The 20,123-nt window shown below is 43.2% G+C and overlaps 1 protein-coding gene across 1 annotated transcript in view; it reads left to right on the plus strand.

The window, feature by feature from the left end:
* The first annotated feature begins 10,358 nt into the window (after positions 1-10,358).
* Positions 10,359-20,123, plus strand: part of STC2 (stanniocalcin 2) — a 52,672-nt gene continuing 42,907 nt past the window's right edge. Inside the window, exon 1 of the mRNA XM_069761992.1 lies at positions 10,359-10,620. Coding sequence (XP_069618093.1) covers positions 10,464-10,620 — 157 coding nt within the window. The 5' untranslated portion in view covers positions 10,359-10,463. The remainder of the gene's footprint in view (positions 10,621-20,123) is intronic.

Raw genomic sequence — 20,123 nt, forward strand, 5'->3', positions numbered from 1 at the left:
ATCAGCAAAGCGTGGTTCAAATCCCATGCCAATTCGCGGCCGGACTGCGACTGTTGCTGATTGGTCGCGGGCAGCTGGCGAGATCAATCAGTGACGCGGAATTTCTGTTACAGACAAACAGACAGAATTAGACGATTATATAGTAGATACCCGATGCATTAGAATCGGGCCACCATCTAGTATTCATATAAACATTGGTGCTTACATATATGTTTACCCTTTGGACACATTGCCATTGTTTTTCTCCTGTCTTTATCTTAAGAGCCAAAACTTTATTAGTCATCTATCGCTGTATGACAGCTTGTTTTCTACAGGATGACTTATAGTTTTCAAAGACACTATTTATTTTACCATATGATAAACTTAATAAAAATGGGGAAAATTTTTATTCTCTCCCTTACACACTGTCCTCCATGTTATTCTCTCCCTCACAGACTGTCCTTCATGTTATTCTCTCCCTCACAGACTGTCCTCCATGTTATTTTCTCCCTCACAGACAGTCCTCTATGTTATTCTCCCCCTCACAGACTGTCCTCCATGTTATTCTCTCCCTCACAGACTGTCCTTCATGTTATTCTTGCCCTCACAGAAAAACTGAAATATCTCATAGTCATAAATATTCAGACCCTTTGCTCAGTATTGAGTAGAAGCATCCTTTTGAGATACTACAGCCATGAGTCTTCTTGGGAATGATGCCACAAGTTTTTCACATCTGGATTTGGGGATCCTCTGCCATTCTTCCTTTCAGATCCTCTCCATTTCCATTGTGTTGGATGGTGAAAGTTGGTGGACAGCCATTTTCAGGTCTCTCCTGAGATGCTCAATTGGGTTTAGGTCAGGGCTCTAGCTGGGCCAGTCAAGAATGGTCACAGAATTGTTCTGAAGCCACTCCTTTGTTATTTTAACTGTGTGCTTACGGTCAGTGTCTTGTTGGAAGGTGAACCTTTGGCCAAGTCTGAGGATCAGAGCACTCTGGAAGAGGTTTTCATCTAGGAAGTCTCTGCAGCTGAAAAACACCCCCATAGAATGATGCTGCTACAACCATGTTTCACTATTGTGATTAAATTCGGCAGGTGATGAGCAGTACCTGGTTTTCTCCACACATGCCACTTAGAATTATCACCAAAAAGTCTATCTTCATCTCTTCAGACCAGAGAATCTTATTTCTCATAGTCTGGGAGTCCTTCATGAGTTTTTTAGCAAAGTCTATGCGGACTTTCATATGTCTTGCACTGAGGAGAGGCTGCCATCTGGCCACTCTGTCATAAAGGCCCTACTGGTGGAGGGCTGCAGTGATAGTTGAATTTGTGGAACATTTTCCCATCTCCCTACTGCATCACTGGAGCTCAGCCACAGTGATCTTGGGGTCCTTCTTTACATCTCTCACCAAGGCTCTTCTCCCATGATTGCTCAGTTTGGCTGGTCGACCAGGTCTAGGAAGACTTCTGGTGGTCCCAAACTTCATCCATTTAAGGATTATGGAGGCCACCGTACTCTTATGAACCTTGAGTACTGTAGAAATTCTGTTGTATTCTTGGCCAGATCTTTGACTTGACACAATTCTGTCTCTGAGCATCTTGGGAAGTTCCTTTGACCTCATGATTCTCATTTGGTCTGACATGCACTGTGAGCTGTGAGGTCTTATATAGACAGATGTGTGCCTTTCCAAATCAAGTCCTATTAGTTTAATTAAACACAGCTGGACTCCAATGAAGGAGTAGAACCATCTGTTATGACCTGGTGGTCAGGACAATAATGGACCTGGTGGTTAAGAGCACACGGAATGACCTGATAGTTACTGATAATAAGGACGAGCTCTGGGACGTGGGAACTCTGCTGACCGCAATCCCTAAACCTATCAATCACACTAGAAATAGCCGTGGATTGCGCCTAACGCTCCCTTTGCAACTCGGCACAGCCTAAGAAACTAGCTAGCCCTGAAGATAGAAAAATAAAGCCTACCTTGCCTCAGAGAAATTACCCAAAGTAAAAGGCAGCCCCCCACATATAATGACGGTGAGTAAAGATGAAAATACAAACACAGAGATGAAATAGATTTAGCAAAGTGAGGCCCGACTTACTGAACAGACCGAGGATAGGAAAGGTTACTTTGCGGTCAGCACAAAAACCTACAAAAAGACCACACAGAGGGCGCAAAAAGACCCTCCGCACCGACTAACGGTGCAGAGGCGCTCCCTCTGCGTCCCAGAGCTTCCAGCAAGCAAGACAACAAATTAAAAAGCAAGCTGGACAGAAAAATAGCAAACCCAAGAAATACAAGCTGGAACTTAGCTTCTGATGGGAAGACAGGTCACAAGAACGATCCAGGAGTGAACTAGACCAATACTGGAACATTGACAGGTGGCATGGAGCAAAGATCTAAGTGGAGTTAAATAGAGCAGCAGCTAACGAATTAACCTCGTCACCTGTGAAACTCAGAAACACCCACCAGAGGAAGTCCATGGACAGAACCAGCTGAAGTACCATTCATGACCACAGGAGGGAGCCCGACAACAGAATTCACAACAACCATCACAAGAAGGGTCACAAGGAAATGGACAGCATGTGACTTAAATATGAGTGTCTGAGCAAAGGGTCTGAATACTTATGACCATGTGATATTTCAGTTTTTCTTTTTTATTACATTTGCAAAAATTTCTACATTTCTTTTTTTTCAGTCATGATGGGGTGCAGAGTGTACATTAATGTGAAAAAATGAACATTTTTGAATTTACCAAATGGCTGCAATGAAACTGTCAGGAACACCGTGACTGATAAAGCTCACTCAGTACACGTGATACGCTATGTTCCAGACGAGAGAGGCTGGGCAGCACATAGAAAGCTTACCAGGAAGGGGCGCAACCGCTGACGTGCAGGACCTGAGGCATGGGACTGCAGGCGGTGGATCAGGGGGCCGAGCAAGCCACAATGCTGCCGGGGAAGATAGCATAGAACTGTGGGCACTGACAGAACTGGAATAGGACAGGAGAGCCGAAGTCAATACTGAGAGGGCAGTGAGGTACAAGAGCAAGGTACAAAAGAGGAATCAAATACAAGCCAAGTGTCAGAAACCAGAGAGAGGAGCAAAAGTACCTGGGGGACAGGCAAAATGGGTGGAAAGGGCGGAGCAGAAGTCAGAAAGCAGGAAAATGAATGAGCAGTACCGAATCAATAGACAACAGCAAAAACGGGGGACAGAACCGGATCAGTAACAGCATAACATACAAAAGCATGCACAAGACACAAGCTCACAAGGGTCAGACTACTCAGCCGATGGCAGAAGTATGACTGACAAAGACCGGAGCCCAGCTGAGACCATTTAAAGCCCTCTCACAGCCAAAGAGAGGCCGAAAAACCTTAACCCTTGAGGTAAAGCCAAAACTTCCAAACAAACCATGACAGTACCCCCCACTCAACAGGAAGCCACTGTACCCCCAGGCCTTTCAAGGTGTCTGGCATGAAAGGCCCGAACCAGACGAACAGCGTGTACAGAGTGGGCAAGACCCCACGACTAATCCTCTGGACTATACCCCCTCCAATGAACCAGATACTGCAAGGAGCGACGTACCAGATGTGAATCCACAATGTGTCCAACCTCATACTCCATATGACCCTCAACCAACACAGGAGGAAGAGCTGACCCAGAGTCCTCCTCAACCGCCTTCGGGTTTCTGAAGAGATTTATTAAATACATTAGCAATCTTAAAAGAGGCTGGGAGATGTAACCTATATGCTACAGGATTGACCTCCTCCACAATTTCATATGGCCCAATAAACTTAGGACCCAACTTGGACAACGGAAGCTTAAGGTTGATATTCCGTGTGGAAAGCCAAACCTTCTCCCCAACCCGAAACGCATGACCAGAAACTCTTTTCTTGTCAGCGAAGAACTTATACCTCCCCTGAGCCTTGGGGATATTACGGAAGACCTTGACCCACAGATTTGTTTAACCGCTGAACCAACCCCTTTGCCTAGGCGAACCACAATCCAGGCGTGAAAACTCCCCAAAATGTGGGCTAAACCCATAGTTGAATAGAAATGTTGACATACCGGTCTACCTACTCACACGATTATTAAAGACGAACTCCGCCAAAGGTAATGTATCAGACCAGTCACCCTGCCTAACTGAGGCCAGACACCACATTCGAGGTTACCCCATGCAAGCGCAGCACATGTAACACAAACAACTTAGACAAGGTTTCAGCTGAGGTCAGTGCAGGTAAGAGTACAAAATGGGCTTGTTTAGAAAACCTGTCCACCACCACCTATATTACAGTATTACCCCTGAAAGAACGGAGATTGGTGATAAAGTCCATGGACAGGTGGCATGGCAATGGGAGCTCTTAGAATGGGCACAAACCCCACATGCAGATACAAATTTTTTGATACCCATACCCAGTGAGGGCCACAAAAAAACCCTTGCCACCACCTCCCGTGTGGTCGAAATACCAGGATGAGCATACAGCTTAGACTCATGGAACTCCTGAAGGAGCCTAAGCAGAAACCACTCTGGGACAAGCAATTTACTCCCCGGTTTGGAAGCAGGGGAAAGAGACTGAGCCCCCACAATCTCCTGCTCCAACTCCGGTGAGATGCCAGCCACCACCACCCTAGATGAAGAATGAAGGATGGCGGCTCGGGGGAAATACGAAATCAAAACTTCGGGACAAAGCATCAGCTTTAACATTCTTGGACCCAGGACAGAAAGTAATAGAAAACTGAAACTAAGAAAAAAAGCTCCCTGTCTGGGAGTCAATCTTTTAGCACAGGGGTCCCCAACTCCAGTCCTCAAGGCCCACCAACAGGTCATGTTTTCAGGATTTCCTTTGCATTGCACAGGTGATGCAATTATTACCTGGGCAAGACTAAGGAAATCCTGAAAACATGACATGTTGGTGGGCCTTGAGGACTGGAGTTGGGGACCCCTGTTTTAGCAGACTCAATATAGGCTGCATTTTTTTATCAGTAATATCAGTGATCGGATGAGCCGCCCCTTACAAAAAGTGTCTCCATTCTTCAAATGCCAATTTGACAACAAGAAGTTCTCTATTGCACACATCGTAATTTCTTTCGGCTGAAGAGAACTTCCTGGAAATGAAGGCACATGGCTTAAGATGGGTCAAAGTGGCTGGTCCCTGGGACAACACTGCTGCCACCCCCACCACAGAGGTGTCCACCTCCACAATAAAAGGTTTAGACGAGTCTGGCTGCACCAAAATCGGAGCGGATATGAAACATTTTTTCAGAGTCAAAAAGGAATTTTCGGCAGATACAGACCAATTTTTTACATCCGCACCCTTACGTGTAAGATCAGTAAGCAGTTTAACCACTTGTGAAAACCCCTTAATAAATTTACGATAATAATTGGCGAACCCTAAGAAGCGCTGGAGTCCCTTAAGATCCCAGGATTGGACCCAGTCAGCAATAGCCTCTACCTTCTTAGGATCCATACGAAACCGCTCAAAGGAAACAATCAGGCCCAAAAAAGACAGTTCTTGTACGAAAAATGAACATTTCTCCAATTTAGCGAGCAACTGATTTTCCCTGAGTCTTTGGAGAACAGTTCGTAAATGTTGAAAATGAGTATGACTGTCTGGGGAATGCACCAAAATGTCATCAAGATAGATAACAACAAAACGCCCTATAAGATCAGCAAACACTACAATAATGAAATTCAAATGCAAATTGGACTTAAGTATTGTAAAGATTTAATTGCTTTGTTTTTCAACTAAAAACCCATGGATGGTATTGTGCCTCAGGGCTCAATGGATCACTGAAATCAATCCTAAACACATGTGATAATTAGTTTTCCACGTGATTCTAATTAAGGGAAAACTAGTTAAAAATTATGTTCCACATTATTAAGCAGGCCACAGTTTTCAAGTAACATGGGAAAGAAAAAGGATCTCTCTGCTGCCGAAAAGCATTAAATAGTGCAATGCCTTGGTCAAGGGATGAAAAGATTAGATATTTCCTGAAAACTTAAGCGTGATCATCGTACTGTTAAGAGATTTGTGGTTGATTCTGAGCACAGACGTGTTTGTGCTGATAAAGGCGGAATGAGGAAGGTTTCTGCCAGGCAAGCTCATCGGATTAAGAGAGCAGCTGCTAAAAAGCCATTACAAATCAGCAAACAGATATTTGAAGCTGCTGGTGCCTCTGGAGTCCCTCAAACCTCAAGGTGTAGGATATTTCAAAGGCTTGCTGTGGTGCATAAACCTACTATTTGGCCACCCCTAAATCTTGCCTTGCGCAGGCGTGTACTATGGAGGACAGAGAATGAACTTCAATCCAATATTGCAGCCAGCATGCAGCCAGCGGGTAAGGAAAGGGTGAATCAAACACCCGAAAACCCCGCCCCTATAGCTGAAGATTGTTCCCTCCAAATTCAGGTGACAGAGTCCCTTTAAAGGCTCTAAATTTCACTTTGTCCCCAGAAAAGGTATCCGGCAACCTAACCGGAGGTTCAGGAGGAAATAGAGTAGCATCTCTAGCCTCTGGCCCCTGAACCCCCGATGACAGAGCTCCTTGCACCGAATTGGATACCAGTTGCTGAGTCTGAGCAAGGGCTTGTCTCCATAGCCAATTTCTGCTTCATCTGAGTCAGGTACTTCATCTGCACAGAAAGGGTGTGCATGGGGTACATAGTACCCCCAGCGCCATGAGACTGTGATGGTCAGTTATAATGTCAGGAACACCATGACTGATAAAGCTCACTCAGTACATGCGTTCCGCTATGTCCCAGACTACTGAGGCTGGGCAGTACACAGAAAGCTTTTCAGGATGGGGTACGACCACTGACGTGCAGGACCTGCGGCACATGACTACAGGGGGTGAACCAGAGGTGGAGCCAGCTGCAACACTCCCGGGGAAGATATCAGAGAACGGCGGGCACCGGCAGAACTAGAATAGGACAGGAGAGCCGAGGTCAGTACCAAGAGGGCAGCAAGGTGCAAGAGTGAGGTACAGAGGAGGAATCAAATACAAGCCAAGTGTCAGAAACCAAGCAAACGAATGAGCAGTACCGAATCAATAGGCAACAGCAAAAATGGGGGACAGAACCAGGTCAGTAACAGGATAACATACAAAAGTAGGTACAAGGCACAAGCAATCAAGGGTCAAACTACTCAGCCAACGTCAGAAGTATAAGTAACAAAGACCGGAGCCCATCTGAGGCCATTTAAAGCCCTCTCACAGCCAGAGAGAGGCCAAAAAGGCTTAACCCCTGAGGTACAAGCCAAAACTTCCAAACAAACCATGACAGAAACAAAGAGTGAAAAAATATAATGGAATATGAATACTTTCCATACCCATTGTAGGCACAGCATAAACCAGGGCAGGATTAGCAACATAAATACAACGGAAAATAAAACAAAACAAATGGCACAGCCTGTGTTGCTGAGGGGATCTCACAAAACAAACGTAAGGAAAAAAAAGGTCCATGTTTCCTTTATCTTCACACACAGCTCTGGAGTTCAACACCGAATGACTCAGAAGGCTGACTATTTACCTTCTAAACCTCACCCTTAAGAGGAGATATGTTGAACAGACTCCCACCCGCTCTTCAGCTGTTCACTTAAAAACCTAGCCCTTAAAATGGCCATTTAACCCCTCTCAGCACTTAGTGTGCTGGAGCAATGTCTCTAGGCCCATATCACTGAAGCAAACAATTTCAGTGATATATATCTCACATCCAGGACTTTAACAGTGATTTTATCACATATCTCCCACCCCCCCTGCCAAAAGTCGGGGGTTTGGGCACCTTTATCCACTAAACAGGGAAGTCTGGACAGGGCATTTGAATTACAATGTAGTTTTCCGGGCCTGTTCTCCACATGAAAGTGAAAGTGTTGGGGCGCCAGAAATCACCTAGTCTCCTGGGACATTCTTCCTCTTTTTTCCCTCATTCATCTCAGGAGTGCATGATCAGACACTTTTCTGAACGTCAGGCTCAACAGGTAGTACTTCAGGGTGTCAATTGCCCATTTGATGGCCAAGCATTCTCATTCTTTCACTATGATTCCATAGTTCTTTTCACAGGAGGATAGTTTCCTACTCACGTATAGGACTGGATATTCATCCTCAGTGATTTTCTGGGATAACACGGCTCGCAAGTGGCATCTGTCTAGCCCATGACCTCCTTACAGCAGTCAGGAGCGACCAAGACCGGCTGTTTGCATAGGGCGAGCTTCAACTCCTGGAACACCAAGTCCGCTTCAGAGGACCACATGGCCATCATTGTCTCATGTCCTTAAGAAAATCAGTTAGGGGGGCGGCTAGCATGATGAAATTTGGGATGAATCATCTATAGTATCCCAAAATTCCCAGAAATGCCCTAACCATTTTCTTGGAGAGCGGCTGCAGCCAATTATGGATCCCCTCTACCTTGTTCACTTGTAGCTTTATTTCACCTCTTTCAACGATGTAGCCCAAGTATTATGCCTTCTTTAGCACATCCTGCATGACCTGGAACTTCTGCAGATGACTTCCCCAATCCGGGCTGATTATCACAATATTGTCGAGGACCCGTTGAAGTATAACCAGTTAACAAAACGGCCGTCGTCCACCACAGAACCTGCTCTCCACAGACATGCTTTTCATCTTCATGCAATAAAGAGGATTTTTTTACTAGATCGCAGAGTGCCATCTCTTCACTACTACATTCGCACTCTCCCTGGGGAAGTTGCCTGCACTTCTAGCACTAACTGTGGTAGATCTGTTAATTCGGCTGCTCAGAGAGTTAGACACAGGAACGCTGTCGATTTAAATGTTCCACTGGTTTATTTAGGTACTGCATAAACCTCAGTGAGGTGGGTGGGATTGTTGAGTGTGGGGAGCAGTGAATATTCATTTTCTTTAAAAGCGGGCACACTGTTAACTGAAGCCATCGGCTCCTGCATCCTGTGACACCGCTCCTTCTCCTCCATTGCCGCAGCTCCCCTCCTACAGCCACAGCCGGACTATCTTCTTTTTTCCCCCCCAAAGTGCATCCCCCTAGGAGGGTGCCTGCCCGACGTACCCCTTGTCCCGGCCCTGGGTGTAAAATTAATAATAGTAGCAAATATGTCCAATTACAGATGTAGTATAGTTTTTCTGATTGGATATGTCTAATTTATCATGTGCAGGCATTGCAGGACATTAGGTATTCATGGTTATGAACTATCAGTGGTCATAACCATGGTCCTGCAATGCCTGCACATGGGGAAAGAGACACAGTGAATCAGAAAAACTGCTACATTTCTAATTGGAGGTATTTGTTAATATTATTATTGCACCTACTACGTATTAGGATTGAATCTTGGAGATGGGAATACCCCTTTAATACAGATCATTTTGACAGTAATTTTCATCATTTACAGTGAATGCAACTTATATCTTTGTAATGGGGGGCTACCAAGCTGGGGTACCTCTTCCAGTACCACCCTGTGTTTCAGGAGGTCCACTCTGCTTTGGCTGGAGTCTGAATGAAGGACGCTGGCTGGAATTCCTTGGTTACATGGGCGCATATAAAAGATCACTGCTTCTCCACATATTTCCAGTCTGACAAAACTTTACTCACAGGACACAGAATATATCACACAGATACAGAGGGCAGGCCAATAGAAAAGCGGCAGGCCAGACATACATTACAATAGCCGCAGGTGGCCAGAGCCTGCCGATATTTACTGTGGGAATTACAAAGGTGGGGGGTGGACAAAAGGGGAATATTGTGTCCCCTCTGCCCAGGGGCGCAGCCTGTGGGCTGATGCATTAGGGACATGCATCTCACATGGAACCTATTATACATACATATAACTGCACAACATATTCTGGGTGCTGAGTGGTTCTGTAGCACATGACAATCTTCATATCAGAATTATGGGCTGTAGACAGGTATCACTGTAATAATAATGAATTATTATGGTTTTCCAATATGTCTGTAAAACCTATTGTCTGTCTGTGATTTTTTGATAAGCTGTCAAGAAAAAAAGAAAGAATCAAGTTGGCAACCCTGGATAGATAGAATAGACAGACATCAAGACAGACGGAGAGGTAGATAAAATGAATTTAGACAGATCGACCTAAAGTAACAACTAGCAGAGCGTAAGCGGAATGTAAGAAACTGGATGATTAAGACCTTCAGCCTCTTGAGAGAAGTGAAGCAAGTAGTGACTGATGGGACAAGTTGACATACGTGCTCCTTTTCAGTAGTAGTATGTGGGCTGGATCTCCCTCCCACTAAGTGTGTTGTCAAAGTGCCTGCATGAAGCTATTGGTTCCCACTGAAGACAACACCTGCTTGACTCCTTCATTCAAGTGACACCAGAGCTTCCAGGGGATATTTGAGGCACCATCCCTCCCAGATCCTCATCATTCCTAGCTCCAGTTGTACTGACAGTGGACGGGGCTGGCTAAGGATAGGGCTACAGAGCACAGCAGGCTGATCTCTCTTCTCAGCCCTCCACTACAGTAAGGCAGGACCATGTGCAGGGAAGTCCTCAGCAGGCTGGTGACACTGGGGCTGGTGTTTGCAAGCCTTGATGCAGTTTATGGGACAGATGCTACAGACCTGCCTGACAGCACCCAGGATAGAGACAAGCTGGCTAATCAGAAGGGAAGGCTCTCCTTGCAGAACACAGGTATTTATGGCACAGGAATTCTGCTCATCCCATGTCACATTTGTCATTTCCCTTTTTGTAGTTACTTTCTTTGCATAGTGTGATAAGTCACCCAGATAACACAAAGCATGTGCTATGTGAACCTACTGACATAACATGGATACCTGGTGTCAAATGGAAAACTCAGCTCTCTAAGGGATTTGAATTGATCAATTTGTCATTACACTGTATCAACTGGCATTCATTACTTACTATGCTTTAGATTGCAAGCTCTGCGGTTAGAAATACATGGGCGCACTGCACAGCTCAATAATAGGATTTATAACAATGCATAAGAATTAATGGGTGTGTGTCAATGGGTCATGGCAAAGTTACGGTTAACTGCAGCCAGGACGGTCTATAATATGGGGTTTCCCAGTGTGTGTGTATATATATATATATATATATATATATATATATTATTCATATATATATATATATATATATATATATATATATATATATGTATATATATTTATATATATAGGAAATAGGAATCCAAAAAAGTAGAGGCAGCACACCATTCTCAGTGAAAAAGCAGGAGCTACTTTTATTATTTATTAATTATTATTATTTCAGTTCAAATAGATGTGAGCCTTTTTCAAGCCACTCACATATATATATATATATATATATATATTTAAATAGTAGATCAGGAGGTGTAAGCTGAGTTTGTCATTAGTTATACAGTGCCTAGAGGTCGCAATGTGTTACGCTGTGACTTTTCACCAATTAACAGATTCAGCTCTGTTACATCTGTCTAGGTTTCTACTACTATTTATTATTATTGTTTATTCCCACATTTTTGTCCAAGCAGCAGGCGTCTCCGTACCGCCCTGTGACGCCGCATAGAGGGCACATTGTTAGTTTAATGGGATATAGCACATATTTTAGGAATCCTGTAAAAGAAGTGCTGCCTGAATAAGACATTTGTAGCAATAACTTGGGGCTTGATGACAAGTGCTGTGATTTGCGGTGTGCCAGCACCAGATACTATCTGCAATGCTTGTGTAAAACCACGTGCTAAGAGCGCATAGCAGAGCTGGAATGTTACTCCAGTCACATGGGGATTGCAGAGTTAATGTCTTCTACCCAGAGGATGAAAAAAACACACATCCCCAGACAGGCTGCAGAAGTAAATAGCTGGGTGTTTTGTCTGAAAAAGACCAAGGCTGAGATCTTTTACAAGAAATGCCCTGTCTGGCGCTTAGCAAACATGTCAGCGAGATCCCGTTTGCCAATTTGGGTAACACTAGTACGTTGAGGTGATTGGGAGATGCCCAAGAAAGCATTCTGCACAGAAAGCTGCTACTGTAAAGACTATTCAGAGAGTAATGGTATGTGCTGATTTTTCGAATTATAATTTGCATATCTACATAGCCCATTTTTTAAGGATTAAAAACACGACTTTAAACATGTAATGTGCTTTTTATTCTCGCTGTGTACACTATGCATTTCTCTGCAGTTTTCCCTCAGGGGAACATTGCATTACCTCTGTGGTCTGTAAAACCTAGCCTGATTGTGCCTGTGTCAGGCATAGTTACATTCCTAGCAAGCAAGGCTTGATAATGATTTATTCTGTTTACAAGCCACTGGCTTACACTGTGCCAAGTGGCCAGCATCTAAGGAGCGGGAAAGATCCTGTTCTTTCTCTACCAAGCTGACAATATTTTGTCGTCTGTTTAAAATGAACTCTTTTTAATAAGTTTAGGGGCTGTCCCATGTTCTGTCTTCGGAAGTGTGCCACTCCCTGCTTCCTGCGTGCCACTCCCTGCCTCCCGTCTTCCTGCGTGCCACTCCTTGCCTCCTGACTTCTTGCCCACCACTCCCCGCCTCCTGACTTCCTTTTTGCCACTCCCTGCTTCCCAACTTCCTGCCTGCTTAATAGCAATGTTTTACCTCACAGAAACAAAATGTTTTACCTCACAGAAAGAATCATCTGCAATCCCATGCTGCTCTGTCTGTATACTCTCTGTCATTGTGTTTGTTTTTTATTGGTTATAAACTGCGCAACTGACATTTAGATCAAGGATTTAAGTGCTCTCATCCATTTATAAACGAGCAACATAAGGACTTAAGACTCCATATAGTAAAATATGAAAGCGCAAACAAAGGTTTGTTCCAGACTGTTTTATAAGGAGAAAATGTGCCATTGATTTGAAGTCCTTTCCTTTTCAGAATGTGGGAAACTCTTAGTTTCAAAGAACAAAATAATCTGTTTTATGAATGAGAGCTGAATGCATCACAGAGTGGTCAGAGAAATCTCAGCTGACTATTGGATCCTCATATCATACATTTCCTTAGGAGACTGCGGTGGCATAGCAAATACTGGATGAGCTGTGTTAGTTTACGGCATTGTTAATATATTCAATAATTATTTAATCAAGTAATGCATTACAAAAAGTTTAGATACTGCTCTCACAATCTCTCCAATCAGGATCACACATCTGATTGTAAGTACAGTGGGTATGGATAGTCTTCAGACCCCTTTAAATTTTTCACACTTTGTTTCATTGCAACAATTTGGTAAATTCCAAAAAGTTCATTTTTTCACATTAATGTATACTCTGCACCCCATCTTGACTGAAAAAAAACAGAAATGTAGAAATTATTGCAAATTTAATAAAAAAAGAAAAACTGAAATATCACATGGTCATAAGAATTCAAACCCTTTGCTCAGACACTCATATTAAAGTCCAAATGAGAATCATGAGATCAATGGAACGGGCCAAGGAGCTCAGCAACAGAATTGTAGTAAGGCAAAGATTTGGCCAATGTTAAACAGAATTTCTGCAGTACTCAAGGTTCCTAAGAGCAAAGTGGCCTCCATGATCCTTAAATGGAAGAATTTGGGGACCACCAGAAGTCTTCCTAGACATGGCTGTCCAGCCAAACTTGGTAATTATGGGAGAAGAGCGTAAGAGATAAAGAAGAACTCCAAGATCACTGTGGCTGAGCTCCAGAGATGCAGTAGGGAGATGGGAGAAAGGTCAACAAAGTCAACTATCACTGCAGCCCTACACCGTCGGGCCTTTATGGCAGAGTGGCCCGATGGAAGCCTCTCCTCAGTGCAAGACATATGAAAGCCCGCATAGTGTTTGCTAAAAAAAACACATGAAGGACTCCCAGACTATGAGAAATAAGGTTCTCTGGTCTGATGAGACAAAGACCTTTTTGGTGATAATTCTAAGCGGTATGTGTGGAGAAAACCAAGCACTGCTCATCACCTGAGCAATACAACCCCAACAGTGAAACATGGTGGCAGCATCATGCTATGCGGGGTTTTTTCAGCTACAGGGACAGGATGACTGGTTGTTATTGAAGGAAACATGAATGCGGCCAAGTACAGAGATATTCTGGATGAAAAACTCTTCCAGAGTGCTCTGGACCTCAAACTTGGCAGAAGGTTCACCTTCCAACAAGACAATGACCCTAAGCACACAGCTAAAATAACAAAGGAGTGGCTTCAGAACAACTCTGTGACCATTCTTGACTGGCCCAGCCAGAGCCCTGACCTAAACCCAATTGAACATCTCTGGAGAGACCAGAAAATGGCTGTCCACCGACTTTCACCATCCAACCTGATGGAACTGGAGAGGATCTGCAAGGAAGAATCGCAGAGGATCCCCAAATCCAGGTGTGAAAAACTTGTTGCATCATTCCCAAGAAGACTCATGGCTGTACTAGCTCAAAAGGGTGCTTCTACTCAATACTGAGCAAAGGGTCAGAATACTTATGACCATGTGATATTTCAGTTTTTATTTTTAATAAATTTGCAAAAATTGCTACATTTCTGTTTTTTTCAGTCAAGATGGGGTGCAGAGTGTATATGAATGAGAAATGAGAAAAAAATGAACTTTTTTGAATTTACCAAATGGCTGCAATGGAACAAAGAGTGAAAAATGTAAAGGGGTACGAATGCTTTCCGTACCCACTGTACATACTGTATATCAAAATCAGTTTACAGAGAAGCTGAAAACCATCACAATATCTGTATATGGAAACAATAAGCTTACAAAGAAAATACTGGTCAACATTGATATACAGCTTTTTGGTTTCTATGAAATGCCATTAAACAGAAGTGTTGAAATGGTATTCCCTTCATCAAAATCCACAAGATAGGTGTTTAATCACCGGAGGTCTAACTACTGAGATCCCACTGATCACAAGAGCAACCAATCTGTGTCTCCCATTTCAATGGAGTAAATAAGGTACAGTGGTGTGCACTCAGTCAATTAACCCCTTCACCCCAAAGCCTGTTTTCACCTAAGTGACAGGGCCAATTTTTACAATTCTGACCACTGTCACTTTATGAGGTCATAACTCTGAAACGCTTCAACGGATCCTGGTGATTCTGACATTGTTTTCTCGAGACATATTGTACTTCATGATAGTGGTAAAACTTCTTCGATATGACTTGCATTTATTTGTGAAAAAAACTAAAATTTGTCAGAAATTATGAAAATTTAGCAATTTTCAAACTCTTAGTTTTTATGCCCTTAAATTAGAGAGTTATATCACATAATATAGTTAATAAACAACATTTCCCACATGTCTGCTTTACATCAGCACAATTTTGGAAACATAATTTTTTTTGTTAGGGAGTTATAAGGGTTAAAAGTTGACCAGCGATTTCTCATTTTTGCAACAAAATTTGCAAAATCATTTTTTTTACGGACCACCTCACACTTGAAGTGACTTTGAGGGGTCTATATGACAGAAAATGCCCAAAAGTGACACCATTCTAAAAACTGCACCCCTCAAGATACTCAAAACCACATTCAAAAAGTTTATTAACCCTTCAGGTGCTTCACAGGAATTTTTTGAATGTTTAAAAAAATTGAACATTTAACTTTTTTTTCACAAAATTTTTAATTCAGGTCCAATTTGTTTCATTTTACCAAGGGTAACAGGAGAAATTGGACCACAAAAGTCGTTGTACAATTTGTCCTGAGTACGCCAATACCTCATATGTGGGGGTAAACCACTGTTTGGGCACATGGCAGAGCTCGGAAGGGAAAGAGCGCCATTTGACTTTTCAATGCAAGATTTGCTGGAATTGAGATCGGAGCCCATGTCACGATTGGAGAGCCCCTGACGTGCCTAAACAGTGGAAACCCCCACAAGTGACACTATTTTGGAAAGTAGACCCTCTAAGGAACTAATCTAGATGTGTTGTGAGCACTTTGAACCTCCAAGTGCTTCACAGAAGTTTATAATGTAGAGCCGTAAAAAAAAATTTCATATTAATTTTCACAAAAAATGATCTTTTTGCCCCAAATTTTTTATTTTCCCAAGGGTAACAGGATAAATTGGACCCCAAAAGTTGTTGTGCAATTTGTCCTGAGTACGCTGATACTTCATATATGGGGATAAACCACTGTTTGAGCGCATGGCAGAGCTCGGAAGGGCAGGAGCGCCATTTGACTTTTCAATGCAAAATTGGCTGGAATTGAGATCGGACGCCATGTCGCATTTGGAGAGCCCCTGACATGCCTTAACAGTGGAAACCCCCCACAAGTGACCCCATTTTGGAAAGAAGACCCCCTAAGGAACTTATCTAGATGTGTGGTGAGCACTTTTAACCCCCAATTGTTTCACTAAAGTTTAGAATGTAGCATTGTGAAAATTAAAAAAACATTTTTTCTTTCCACAAAATGATGTTTTAGCCCGCAATTTTTTTTCCCAAGGGTAACAAGAGAAATTGGACCACAAATGTTATTGTCCAATTTGTCCTGAGTACGCTGATACCCCATTTGTGGGGGGGGAACCACCGTTTGAGTGCATGGCAGAGCTCGGAAGGGAAGGAGCACCGTTTGAAATGCAGACTTAGATGGAATGGTCTGCAGGTGTACTGTTGCATTTGCAGAACCCCTGATGTTCCTAAACAGTAGAAACCCACCACAAGTGACCCCATATTGGAAACTAGACCCCCCAAGGAACTTATCTAGATGTGTTGTGAGAGCTTTGAACCAACAAGTGTTTCACTACAGTTTATAACGCAGAGCCGTAAAAATAAAAAATATTTTTTTTCCACGAAAATGATATTTTAGCCCTTACGTTTTTATTTTCCCAAGGGTAACAGTACAAATTAGACCCCAAAAGTTGTTGTCCAACTTGTCCTGAGAACGCTGATACCCCATATGTTGGGGGGAACCACTGTTTGGGTGCACGGCAGAGCTCGGAAGGGAAGGAGCACCGTTTGAAATGCAGACTTAGATGGATTGGTCTGCAGGCGTCATGTTGCATTTGCAGAGCCCCTGATGTACCTAAACAGTAGAAACCCCACACAAGTGACCCCATATTGGAAACTAGACCCCCCAAGGAACTTATCTAGATGTGTTGTGAGAACTTTGAACCAACAAGTGTTTCACTACAGTTTTTAACACAGAGCCGTGAAAATAAAAAATATTTTTTTTTTACGAAAATGATATTTAATCCCCTATGATTTTATTTTCCCAAGGGTAACAGGACAAATTGGACCCCAAAAGTTGTTGTCCAACTTGTCCTGAGAATGCTGATACCCCATATGTTGGGGGGAACCACTGTTTGGGCGCACAGGAGAACTCGGAAGGGAAGGAGCACTGTTTTACTTTTTCAAAGCAGAATTGGCTGGAATTGAGATCGGACGCCATGTCGCGTTTGGAGAGCCCCTAATGTGCCTAAACAATGGAAACCCCCAATTCTAACTGAAACCCTAACCCTAGCCCCAACCCCAACCCTAGCCCTAACCCTAGCCCAAACCCTAGCCCTAACCGTAGCCCTAACCCTAGCCCTAACCCTAGCCCTAACCCTAACCCTAATGGGAAAATGGAAATAAATACATTTTTTTACATTTTATTATAAGGGGGTGATGAAGGGGGGTTTAATCTACTTTTATAGCGGTTTTTGGGCGGATTTTTAGGGTTGGCAGCTGTCACACACTAAAAGACGCTTTTTATTGCAAAAAATAGTTTTTGCATCACCACATTTTGAGAGCTATAATTTATCCATATTTTGGCCCACAGAGTCATCTGAGATCTTGTTTTTTGCGGCACGAGTTGACGTTTTTATTGGTACCATTTTTGGGCAGATGACATTTTTTGATCGCTTTTTATTCCGATTTTTAGGAGGCGGAATGAACAAAAACCAGCAATTCTTGAAATTCTTTTAGGGGGGGCGTTTATACCGTTCCACGTGTGGTAAAATGGATAAAGCAGCTTTATTCTTCAGGTCAGTACGATTACAGCGATACCTCATTTATGTCATTTTTTTATGTTTTGGCGCTTTTACACAATAAAAACTCTTTTATATAAAAAAATAATTGTTTTTGCATCACATTATTTAGAGAGCTATAACTTTTTTATTTTTCTGCTGATGATGCTGTATGGCGGCTTTTTTTTTGCGGGACAAGATGATGTTTTCAGCGGTACCATGGTTATTTATATCTGTCGTTTTGATTGCGTGTTATTCCACTTTTTGTTTGCCTGTATGATAATAAAGCAATGTTTTTTGCCTTGTTTTTTATTTATTTTTTTTGCGGTGCTCACTGAAGGGGTTAACTAGTGGGATAGTTTTATAGAGCGGGTCGTTATGGACACGGCAATACCAAATATGTGTACTTTTATTGTTTTTTTTTAATTTACATAAATAAATGGATTTACTGGGAAATGTTGTTTTTTTTTTATTTTGGGATTTTTTAATTTTTTTTTTATACATTCTATTTTTTTTTTTTTACTTTCTACCATTGTCCCAGGGTGGGACATCACTGTATTAGATCAGATCGTTGATCTGGCAGTGTGCATAGCACTCTGTCAGATCAATGATCTGACAGGCAGTTTAGCTGGCTTTCCGGCGCCTGCTCTCAGCAACTCTCAGCAGGCGCCGGCTAGCCAGGTCATTTCATGACCCGGAAGGAGTCCGGCAGCCATCTTGGATCCGGGGACTCCTTCCGGGTCACCGGAGCAACGCGATCTCATTGCTTTGCTCCGGTGGGAGAGGGCAGGGAGCCCCCGCCCTGAGCGATCCCCCTCTATGCCGCTGTCACTACTGACAGCGGCATCAGAGGGGTTAAATGCCCGCAATCGGCGCTACCGCCGATCGTGGGCATTGCTGCGGGGTGTCAGCTGTCATATACAGCTGACACCCGCACCCGATCACCGCGGCGCTCAGCGCGAGACCGCGGTGATCGGTGCGCCGTACTAGTACTGCTGCTGGCACAAATGCAGTGCCGGCAGCACAGTACTAGTACGGCGCATGTCACGAAGGGGTTAAAGGTGAAGTGCATGTGTCATGGACTATAAAAGTCCCAATACAAGTAATATTTGGAAGACACCGCACACTAATTGATGCTTATGCAAGATAGTGCAAATTTATTGAACACAACTACACATTAGTGACACATGGGAGCAATATACAATTTAAGGATAAGTGACCACTGTAGTAACATTGACGTTTCGACTCTCCCGAGCCTTGATCATAATATCGCTTGGTATAGCAATGATAAGTAAACATAGCCATTCCTTCGCGTTAAGGTATAGGTGGTGCTAGTAGATGGTGAGGCGGTGTATGGCCGACATCAGCAGAGCACGGGAGCGCCGCTAAACAAGACGTCCACTCCAGGTCCAACACACAGGGCAGCAAACAACGGCTGGCCATACACCACCTCACCATCTACTAGCACCACCTATACCTTAAAGTGAAGGAGTCGCTATGCTTACTTATCATTGCTATACCAAGCGATATAATTATTAAGGCTCGGGAGAGCCGAAACGTCAATGTTACTACAGTGGTCGCTTATCCTTAAATTGTATATTGCTCCCATGTGTCTCTAATGTGTAGTTGTGTTCAATAAATTTGCACTATCTTGCATAAGCATCAATTAGAGTGCGCGGTGTCTTCCAAATATTACTCCCATTTCAATGGAGCAGTAGTCAATCTTCCACATTGCTACTTCAGTCAAAATTTATGGGACTGATAAAGGCAGGTGACTACACTTGTCAGCTGTCTCCGTGGACACTGATTGTAATGTTAGTGTGCAATCACAAAGACACCACTGGGCTTAAACGAGGGGAACAAAACACTGTTGTTGATTATGGGAAAACCTTCCAAAATATTTTAAGAATAATGAACTGCTGTACTACAGTTTTCTTTCTAGTGACACAAGTTTGTAAATTGCTTTAAGTAAGATACATTTATAATGTCATACACTTTCTACAATAAAAGTGCCTATTTAATCATGTCAAAAGAAGCATATGAATTTTTGCCACAAAGAGAGTCATTATCCACAAATGGTGAAAACACGGAACAGTTGTGAATATAGATGGGTGAAATAAACAGTAAAGTTCAGGGTTCATACCCAACACCTGCTTTTAAGACATGGACCCCGAACACTGACTTCTCAAGGAAGTCTGTGTAACTGTTTGGGATTGGCACCCCAAATACCGGGTGTTTCCCACGCTGTCATGCATGCATGCATGCATGAGAAACACCGGTGGCTCTGATCG

Source organism: Ranitomeya imitator, chromosome 4 (genome assembly GCF_032444005.1).
Source record: "Ranitomeya imitator isolate aRanImi1 chromosome 4, aRanImi1.pri, whole genome shotgun sequence".
Classification (NCBI taxonomy): Eukaryota; Metazoa; Chordata; class Amphibia; order Anura; family Dendrobatidae; genus Ranitomeya; species Ranitomeya imitator.